Source organism: Bactrocera dorsalis, chromosome 5 (assembly GCF_023373825.1).
Source record: "Bactrocera dorsalis isolate Fly_Bdor chromosome 5, ASM2337382v1, whole genome shotgun sequence".
Classification (NCBI taxonomy): domain Eukaryota; kingdom Metazoa; phylum Arthropoda; class Insecta; order Diptera; family Tephritidae; genus Bactrocera; species Bactrocera dorsalis.
In genome coordinates, this window is record NC_064307.1 from 46,833,383 (window position 1) to 46,844,659 (window position 11,277).

Sequence of the window (11,277 nt, forward strand, 5' to 3'; positions counted from 1 at the left end):
AAAAAAAAAAAATAAATGTATAGGTTGTTAGACCTTCGCGTTGTTGTTGTTATAGCGGAAGAATTCTGCCGGGTTGGCAGTCTTTGGGCGGATAAAAAATCCGGGGCTGTTCCGATTACGTGTCGGAAATGAGCCTTCGTTTCGTGTTGATGATTGGTTCCGTTCCGATAACTAATGTCTAGACTAAATATCTCAATGCAAAAGCAAAAATTTATAACAGTCTAATGTAATTTAATAGAATTCACACCCAAAATGCTAAAGAGAGTAGGTATTTTATATTTCTCCCATTTATTTCACATACAGATAAATGTTCGTTAATAATGCAATATTTATTGTAATGTAATCATACGTGTCTTTTGGAATCGAATACTAGTAGCTTGGATGATTGCTTTGTAAAACACACCTTAAAAATTATTATTTCCGTTATGTTTGCATAACTATTGTTTGAATAAGTTGACATTGAGATTTAATAATTCAAATTGTATATTGATATTTGTTGTATGTATGTTGATGGTTCGATTATGGTTATCATTACTATTGGAATACATGTTTATATTTGGAGACTATTGTTGAGAAAAATGCGTGTTTTCAGAACTACCAAAATGTCATGTGCTCTACAACATTTTCAAAACAGTAAGCTCAAACGATGAAAAGTATATCGGATGTGTTTACTATCAAAACCTGCTACAGGCTTTTTTTATGATCCGAGATTAAAATCTCATTTATCTTTACAATCGAAATTAATCATAATAGTTTTATTTTATTTTTATCACATCAACTTGTTTTGAGTAAACTATCTGGAGACGTTTTGGAGGATACATATTGAATATAAGTATGAAAATATCTATTGTTTTCCAGTTAATGTTCCATGTAAACTCAAACTAAAATTTCTTTTCGTTTATTTTGCGATCATTATGATTTATGAATTGAATTTAAAGTTTTAATTTTTTTTTATAAATTTGATAAATCTTATTACGAATTATTATGATATCTGTAATTGTTGTGTTATATATCAGCATGATTGTTGTAGAGCAATTGGCAATTTGTCGTCAGCTATGTATGTATGTATATAATTATCGCAAGTCTATTACTTAAATGCTACAAATAAATTTTTATCTGTAAAAATAAGTTTTAATAGTTAAGATTTGCATTTCGATAGGTTACCACTAAACATAGTATGTGTGTATGGATGTTTAAATACATCTCAATTGCATGTTTATCTGGATAAGACATGAGTTAAAATTTTTAAATTAAACAGTAGGAAAAATTTGTATTTGTATATATATTAAAAATAACACAAAAGAATTAGGTAAATAATTTAATTGTTGACCGCGCTGCTGCCAGAAGCGTTCGACAACTGTCCAGGCACGGAAAATTGCGGTCTGAAGGCGGCGAAATTGCCTGCTGGCCCACCAGCAAAGGCCGGCAAAGAAGTGCCTTGAAAACCGGCTGGAAACTGAGCCATCAATTGTGCTATTGGAGAAAAAAATATATAAATATTAATATACAAATTTATGCTGCAGAGATAAAATTTATAAACACATACCCGCATTGGATGTGTTGCCGGCAGTTGCGGCCAAACGGGAAAGTATTGAACGCTCGGACATTTGCAGACGTTGCGCCACGGGCGGTATACGTGCCAGTGTGGCTGGTAGGCGCGACACGTCACTCTTCATATCGGACAACAACTCCTCCAGTTGATTCAACACTTTGTGCAGTACTGCGTTAGCTGGTTTATTGCCGGCCAAAGATTCTTTGCTTAAGTGTTGATGTGACTCGGCAAGACATTCGACTTCAGCGAAACGTGCATTCAACGACATTGCCGGATGATTAGGATCTTGCGCCAAATTCAGGAAGGCGGCACGACGCAATTGCTCCTCAATAACCAACGCTTGTTCGAGCAACTTAAAACGGCGCGCTAAAAATTTATTTTTGATTTCCAAGAAATTGCCTTTACCAACGTCCATTTTGAAGGGTTCATTGATGATAGCAAAACGAATGTCGTTTTGTATGTCTTGCCAACGGCCATAACCATGTGTCACTATACCTGCTAGCAGCCAGTAGTCGTGACGACGGTGCCAGATTTCATATTCACGTCCTGGCACGGCAGCTTTCTCTTCATTTAACCAAAGTGTGTGCAATTCGGTAAAACCGCCATCTGCAATGTTGAACATAAATTTACGTTTCAATACCTCGAGACTCTCTTCAATTTTCGGCTTTTGCTCCTTAGCATTGTTATTGCCGGCTGAACCACTCGAAGTATTGGCTATTGGTTTTTCTAGTTCTCCATCTTCCTTGACAATCATCACGTCATCGTCATCATCATCAATGATGGTTGTAGTTGGTTCCTCTTTAGGCTTTTGTTCTGATTTACTTTCATCTTTTACCGTTTTATTGGCGTCTTCCTTGGAATCCTTTGCATCCCTTGCTGTGGAAGCACTGTCTCCTTCCTTTTTCACATCACTACCTTCGGCCGTCTCAACTTTAACATCTTTATCAAGTTCACCCGCAGTTTTATCTTTCTCGTCACTCTTTTCTAATTTCACATCACCGCTAGATGTAGACACTTCGCCCTTGTGTTCATCTTTTGTCTCACTATTCACATTTGGCGTTAGTTCCTTATCGCCACTCGAAGTTGTGCTCATTTCACTCTCTTTCTTGATTTCATCACCAGCAGCTGTACCTGCAGTGCCCAATTTATCGTCACCCTTTTCGGATGCTGGCGCTGGACTTGGTGCCGCACTTGTAGCTGGCGTGGCACTTGTACTAGTCGTCGCACTCTTGTCCTCAATTGCTTTTGACGCTTCAGTCTCAGCACCAACTGCTACTGTTTGACCATCCGCCAGCTTTGGCATTCCACCTATTTGTCCCCGAACTGGCTCGCACGGTTTCAATATTAGTTCCGGCATACTGTAGTAACCGTTTATGTGCTCGAACTCCTGCACTTTCTTGCGAATCAAAGACATAACACCAATACGTGTTAGCACATGTTGCCGTGACAAACCTTCACGCGGTACACCGTCAGCAAAAGCTTCAGCGTTATCCGCGCCCGGCTCACAAAGGTGACGCATAAAAAGCGAAACATATGCTTTGAAATTACGCTCAGACTTGCCGCGTAAATCGCGCACCAGCCATTGCGAATTGAAGGCGTCCTGTGGCGGCATTCCGAAACGCATAATCGCATTTAGGAAACTTTTGCGTTGACGCGCATTAAAACCTAATACTTCGATGTTGCCACCGACACGTGCCAATAATGGTGGCAATGGACGATCGTCGCGACGCTCAACACGACGTTTTGCCTTACGGCCTTCTCCTCCACCATTCTGTTCATCGAAATCATCGTCGCCTCCATCTTCATCGGAGCCAGCCGAGTAATCCGAATTATATTCAGATGCATTGTCCTGCCAGTTACCGTCATCGCGCGTTGTGTCCGCCGGGACCACACCACCATCTGTGTAATTGACCTGTTTGCGTACACGTTTGCCCTTGCCAAGGGTACGACTGACATCTTCTTGATGCTGCTCGTAGTGATGTCGCAGCAATTTCACCCAATAAGCCGGATCAGAATTCTCAGCTTCTTGCTTAATAATTTCCGTTTCTTCTTCTTCATCCTCTTCTTTGGTGGCATATGAAGCTACTTTAAATGAGGACAAGTACTCATTAGCCCAGGACTCTTTTTCTTCGATACCACGATTCGAACGATCGAGTAACTCAGCAACCGCTTTATCATCATAATGAATTGCTTCTTCCTTATCGCCATCCTCTTTAAAAAGTTCCTCAGTGCCGAAACGTAAAATATCATCCAACTCTTGCTTGGTGAAATTCGCGCCCTTACCTCCCATGCCGGGACGTACCACCAAATGGGTTAGCATCATTTTACGCTTCGCCACTTGTGTGACACGTTCCTCCACAGAATTACGTGTCACAAAACGATAAATCATCACTTTGTTTGCCTGTCCAATACGATGAGCACGCGAAAATGCCTGTATGTCATTATGTGGATTCCAATCAGAATCATAAATGATGACTGTGTCAGCTGTAGCTAAATTGATACCCAAACCTCCAGCGCGTGTACTAAGCAAGAAGACGAATTGTTGTGCTCCAGGTGCGTTAAAACGATCTATCGCCTCTTGACGCAAATTGCCAGTGATGCCACCGTCAATGCGTTCATACTTGTAACCTTCACCTTCGAGAAAATCTTCCAGTATATCCAACATTTTCGTCATCTGTGAGAAAATTAGTACACGATGTCCTTGCTCTTTAAGTTGTTTTAACATTTTAGAAAGTAAAACCAATTTGCCAGCTGCTTTGGTCAATGCATTTATTTCATACATGCCGCCAGCGGTCGTTGGTGCCTCTTCGGATGCCGAAGGGAATAAATAAGGATGATTACAACATTTTTTCAGATCCATCATAACGTTGATGAGCGAGCATGAATTGCCGCCACTCTTCGAATTCAGCGCCTCGTAATTTTTGGTCAAAATAAATTTGTAGAATTTCTTTTGCATAGCCGAAAGTTCCACACGTACAATGAATTCCGATTTCGACGGCATATTCTTCAACACGTCAGCTTTGAGACGACGCAACATATGCGGTCCAAGCATTTCATGTAAACGTTTCACCTGCTCTTCCTTCGATACATCGGCAAATTCATTTTGGAAAGCATTTAAATCGCTAAATTTGTCGCGACTTAAGAAATTCAGTAAATGGAACAGCTCCTCCAGATTATTTTGCAAAGGTGTACCAGTCAGCAACATTCTATATGCAATATTGTAACTGTTTAAAATGCGGAAAAATTTACTTTGATTACTCTTCAAGCGATGTGCCTCATCTACGACCAACACTGCCCAATCGATTGAACCCAAACAAGCGGCGTCCATGGAAATTAACTCGTAACTGGTCAACAACACGTTAAATTTAAATTGAGTAGTGCGTAGACGTGATGCTTTGCCGCCACGTATGGCACCCTCCTCAAACGATAACTCATTCTCGCGTATTACGGCACGGGAATCCTTGTCGCCCACATATGTGATGCAGTAAAAATCTGGTGCCCACAATTCGAATTCACGTTCCCAATTAATGATGGTGGACAACGGCACTGCTACCAGAAATGGTCCTTTGCAGTGACCCTCTTTATATAAAGAGTACAAGAAAGTGACCGTTTGTATAGTTTTGCCCAGACCCATCTCATCGGCCAATATGGTATCGATGCCTTGACCCCAAGAATAGCGCAACCAATTGATACCTTCGATCTGATATGGATGCAGTTGCATGCCAGTTTCTTCCAAGAATTGTGGTTGACCCTCGTATTTCTTTTTTAAGTCTGTAGTTGGTTTTTCTGGGGGTGGTGTAAAGCGACGTTGTACACGTTCTTCATCCTCAAGCTCTTTTACCTTCGATTTACGACCCTTTTTACCCTTCTTACCAACACGTGAAGTTGTCGACTCTGAAGTGCAAGCCGCACGTAAGTCTTGATAATAATCAATCGCCTGTTTTAGACCAGGGATATCATCAGTTTCATCCTCCCATGTAGACTTATCGTAAGGCAAGTCACGCCATTTCACCAAATACATAGTTGTACCGTCACGTGTAGTACGGTGGTTAATAACGCGTTGCACAATCAACCACTCAGGCTTCACACCATTGCGATAGAAGCGCTCCTCCAAATCCTTCTTGTATTCTTCATTCTCATCTTCGACTTGAATGCCACCTTTTGCCTTGTGGCGCTGAATGCGTTGATAACGTGAATCTGCCTCGTCTAGGGATTCCTCGAACTTCGGTGGTTCTTCCATGTCATATTTACGTTGGAATGAACGTATCATTAGTGGATGATGCACATCCATGTGGACCTCAGAAACCCACTCGCAATGCCAATATGACATGTTGTGCCATTTCACAAAGTACTCGCGCATTCGAGTTTTGGGTTTCTTCGATGTTGACGGCTCATTTGATTCAATCCAACGCCATGTAATAATTTTCTCTGCCTTGCCCGATAGTGGCGGACAGCTACAACGTGGACATTTCCAATCGCCATCTGGTATTGTGTCTAATGGTGGATTGAGACAGAAAGTATGATAGGCTGATGGACATGAATCGCAACACAACAATTCGCCGCCATCTTTGCACACTCGACAAAACTCTTGATGCTCATCGTCATCCTCCTCTTCGGCAGCACCACCATCAGCCTCGCAATGTGGACACGACCATTTACCTTCCGGTGCTTCATCCAATTCTGGTTCCAAACAAACCAAATGATAAGCACGTGGACATGTATCGCAAAGTATTATTTCACCGCCCTGTTGGCATACTTCACAATAGTCCTGATGTTCATGTTCACCTTCTTCGCCATCTGGGAATCGACTGGTAGTTTTTAATTTCTTCTTCTTTTTAAACTTATTGCCGATTTTGGTTTTTGCTTTTTTTCGCACAACAGGTGCAGCATTAGCATCATCGGCAGGTTCTTCAATTTTTTCGGCAGGTGCGGCTACTTCTTTCTCATCGGCACTATCATCGGATTTTTGTAACATTTTTTCAAATTCTAAATCGGAATCACGTTCGGAAGCTCCACTAGCATCTTGATCTTCATCAGAGCTGCCACGTTTACGTTTGCCGAATTTAATCTTCAATGTTGGCACTTTGCCGGCTCGTCGGCCCTTTTTGCTACTTGAACGACCACCACGCTTACGGCGAGAACGTGATGTTTCTTTTTCCTCCTCCTCATCTTCCTCCTCTTCTTCTTCTTCATATATATCGTCCGGCTATTTGAGAGAGAATAATATAAATTTATATATTTAAAGAATCTAAGAAGAATACATAAGTACATACGTACAAAAGTTATTACAACTAAATGGTTGCAATTAAAAATAGAAAGCCTTTTGTAACTATAAGTAGGCTATAAATAATTATAGTTATTTATAGGATTAATAACAATTGTTACGTAAAATTTTGCATCATAAAGTTGTTAATTTCAAATATTATTTTCCAATAACTATAGTCACTTGTGTTGCTAACCTTTTCATTACGTGAAGAACGTGACGAACGTGGCTCTTCAGCCTCCTCACCGCCTGTGCTGCGACCTTGCTCCGACTGCAAATTTGGATTTACCTCGCAAAACTCGCGCCACTTGGCTGCAACTAACATCATTAGCTTAGGTGCTGGTATTTTCGGATTCTCCTTTTGTAATATGGGACGAACGTGTTGAGTAAATGATTTGTACGATGTTAAATTTTGCATATCAGCTTCGCTGTAATTGATTTCAACATCGGTGACATTGAAGGCGAAGCATACGTCTTCCACAGATGGCATGCCTTAAACAAAATAATATTACATATAACTTCATAACTTTTACTGGATATGCTATAATTATTTTGCAAAAATCAGTACATTTTTTAACTATTACCTATATAAGGTATTGTGCTATATATGTACTTCACATAAGTACAAGCAGCGAAATTTTTGAATTTTTCGAAATTATTTACATATCACTTAAAAAGTAATATTGATAATAATTTAATCAAGGTTACCACAAAAAATTATTATATAGTAATGCATAAATACATTTCATTTTAATAATTAAAATCAAGGACAGAAAATAAAAGTTATTGCATAAATTTTGACTAAAAATCATTAAGAAGTTTTTTGAAAAATTTCTGACTTTTGCACTTTTATAAAAAAAAGTTATGTTCATGATTTTTTAACGTTTCATTACGTAATTTTTATATTAAATTAAAATTAATATTAATATTTCATAAAAAAACTTTGATAAATATAGGGTGGGCCATCTAACGTTTTAAATTTGAATTATTAATTTCGACATTGGAAACGTCAAATACCTTTCGGAAAGTGAAGATATTCAGTAAAATGTCTAAAATTTACGAAATGGGTCGCTATTCACTATTCTACAGTTCACAGATTGGGCAGAAGATCGTTTGACCGAGGATGGTCAATTTTACCGAAAAATCATCTTTTCGGACGAGGCTCATTTCCACCTCGATGGTTACGTTAACAAGCAGAATTGTCGCATTTGGGGCACAGAAAACCCGCACGTAATCGTCGAGAAGTCAATGCACCCAGCACGAATCACTGTATGGTGCGGATTGTGCGGTCTGGTGGAATCATCGACCCATTTTTCTTCGAAAATGAAGAATATGATATGATATGATGAATGACAACATTTGGACAACATTTGGTTCCAGCAGGACAGCGCTATGTGCCATACAGCAAACGCTACATTCAATCTTTTACGCCCTATCTTCGAAATTTAAAATTTTATATGGCCCACCCTATAGTTGTTTTTAAAGTCTTTGGTATTTGAGATTGTTATTATTTAAGAAGAAAATATAATCATCAGATATCAAATCAAATATTAAGCATATTTCAGATATATGTACATATCGCTCATTTGCTGCAAGACCGGCATAAGTCAAAAAAATCGATTCGCCAGAAAACGCATTTAAAGTTTTCAACTTACTACAACCTTACACGGTGACTCCAACCTTACACCTCTTCTCAAGCGGAGCAAATAAGAGGTATTCATATGAATTTTTCACTCAACATGAAGTATGATATAACGAACAATTCTGCAGCATTAACTCAAAAATCACGTTTTTTGAATTATGCCGGTCTTGCAGCAAATGAGCGATATGTACATATACTCGAATAATAAATGATTATTAAACTTGGCTTTTTAAAATAGTAATTTCAACGAAAAATTATTATTATTGTTGTTATTATTATTATTTATGTATGTGCATTTTTGTTTATTAGCAAAATATATTTAATTCCAAAATATTTCAATGTTTTTAATAATTGAATGCCCCTCATTGATTATAATAAATTAAATTTTATAGATATTGTTATTCACTGTAAAAATAAACTCACCGGAACTTGTTGACTCCTTTTCTTTTGCTGTGGACTTCTCCGCTTCCTTGCGCTTGCGTCCACGCTTTGTTGTACTATAATCCACCTCTTCATCATGCTGCATACAATCACTGTCATCGTCGCTATCATTCTTCTTACGCTTCTTCTTCTTGCGTCCTTTCTCTTCTCCTTTTTTAGTTTTGCGCTTTTTTCCCTTCTTCTTTTTCCGGTTATCATCGGGATCATAATCATCATCTTCATCATTCTATATTCAAGAGTTTAATTTATAAGTTGCAAACATAGTATAAATAAGTAAATGAGAGCAAAGTTCGGGAGTAACCGAACCGAATATTTTATCAAAGGCGGGGGAGAAACTTCGGTAAAACATTATATTAAAAAAATGTTCCCAAATTTAACATTCATTATTTTATTAACTTATATTAAAGTCGTAGACCCACTAGATCTCATTACTATATTTTGCTTCATATCCGAGGTATTGTCATTAAAATAAACCTAGGTAACTCAAGTGAGAAATGTGATATAAAATCAACCAGTAAAACGGAAATCATAACAATGGGCATAGAGGACTACAGTCTAGACCAATTTCATTCATATTTAGCGCTAAGAAGAAGAAAGTTTGAAATTACTCATGTTGATTTTAGGCATAAGGACACAATGTTATTAGATAGATAGGTTGTTATAATTTCTTTAAGATATCTCAAATATATTAAAAGTCCATCCATTTTTGTATTATCAGAAAATTATTCTATCCGTATTTCAATATTTTCGGTACGAGGGGCTTGAACAGTTATTGTTTTAACTTAACAATTTTTAGACTTGAAATGGCGTTTTAAGGAAAGGCACCATTTGTACAACATACTCGTAAAACGTTGTATTCATTTCAGCTTTTTTGTATACTGTAAAGAAATATTCATGTGAAATTTAAAATTGTGATATATTGGACGCATTATTCTATAGTACTTCGGCAATTTTCCCAACGAATTATGTTACCTAACAAATTTGAATGAAATTGGTTTAGCAGGTCTTGGAGTATGAGTTTTCACTTACAAGATGAGCAGTGTTACAGAGTATAAAAAATAAAGAAATCACTACTTACATTCGGCTTTAATGGTGCATCGGAATCATTTGACAGTTCAGCTACTTGCGCAGACTCATCGAGTGCTTCTTCTTCTTCTATATATGATATAATAAAAATTATTAATATTGTGCGCATATAAATGGGGCCTGAATATTTGAGTAAAAAAGTAGTTATTGGGTTTTGTGGTCCGGCGTAGTAAGTTTTTCCATTTTCTTTTTAATTGATACCTCGTGATCTTTTGAATTGTATATTCGAAATTTATCAATACTTACACAACTATTATATGTATATAACTTCAAAACTTACGAGTAAGTTCTGCATACATAACACATAACGGTATCTGTTCAAAAAAAAAAAAAGTATTTTTTTCTTCAAAACTCTGGCGGAGTTATGGAATTTTTAATAGTCTTTCTATAACAATTAAATCAGTTTGCCAACTACTATATTATTTTCTGTATGCCCTAAGCAACATATGTTAATAAAAAAACAATACATTTTTTTTCAAATTATATTTATATTTTTTGTAGTTTTTTTTTAATGTTTGTGTTTGTTTTTTTCGTCAGTTTTCATTTCATTTGCATTTACACACTAAGAATATAACAATATCTTTTTTTTCAATTGATTTTTTGCTGGTTTTGTCAGCAGTTCTGCGCTTAATATTTTATGTATATAGGTATATATTTATATAATATGTATGTATATTTAAAGTTTATCAATAAATTTTCATTTAATCATGACCTCACATTAATCATAATTGCAATCGTCATCATTGTCATTATCATTACCATAATTTTGTTTTTGTATTTTAGTTATGCAAAATTACGTGTGTTTTTATGTTCTATATACTAAATAATAATAATTATATGAAATATATCAAATTTATTTCTTAAGTTTTTTCAGTTTGCTCTATGTGCATTATCAAGTTTTGCAATTTCCATTACCATTTTCCTTCACGTACGAATGGTTGTAAATTTGCCATTTAGTTTCGGTTTTAGTTCTGAAGCAAATTCAAAATATTGTTTGGTGACAACACAAAATTGTTGTTTTTATTACAATTTCTTTTTTATTTTGTTAAGTTTATTAATTATGTATTTTAAATTAATCTCAATTACTCAGTTATTAACAATATCATTAAATACAACACACAAAAAATACCTAAAGAAGGTCTCGATAAACTATTTAAGAAAATTTCGAATTTCCCAAAATCGCTATTATTAACAACGGTTAGCAAAGAAGTGGAAAAAATATTAACTTAACATTAATAGTGTGCAAACAATTTGTGTAGTCACTACAACATTGAAATTTAAAGAAAAGTGTTT

The 11,277-nt window shown here is 36.6% G+C and overlaps 1 protein-coding gene across 1 annotated transcript in view; it reads right to left on the reverse strand.

Annotated features, from left to right (window-relative positions):
* Positions 1 to 269: 269 nt before the first annotated feature.
* The window catches only part of LOC105224268 (chromodomain-helicase-DNA-binding protein Mi-2 homolog), a 36,915-nt gene continuing 25,907 nt past the window's right edge, over positions 270 to 11,277 (reverse strand). The window contains exons 2-6 of the mRNA XM_011202302.4: positions 9,977 to 10,053; positions 8,881 to 9,124; positions 7,012 to 7,307; positions 1,547 to 6,758; positions 270 to 1,473 (exon numbers count right to left, since the gene is read on the reverse strand). Coding sequence (XP_011200604.2) covers positions 1,319 to 1,473; positions 1,547 to 6,758; positions 7,012 to 7,307; positions 8,881 to 9,124; positions 9,977 to 10,053 — 5,984 coding nt within the window. The 3' untranslated portion in view covers positions 270 to 1,318. The remainder of the gene's footprint in view (positions 1,474 to 1,546; positions 6,759 to 7,011; positions 7,308 to 8,880; positions 9,125 to 9,976; positions 10,054 to 11,277) is intronic.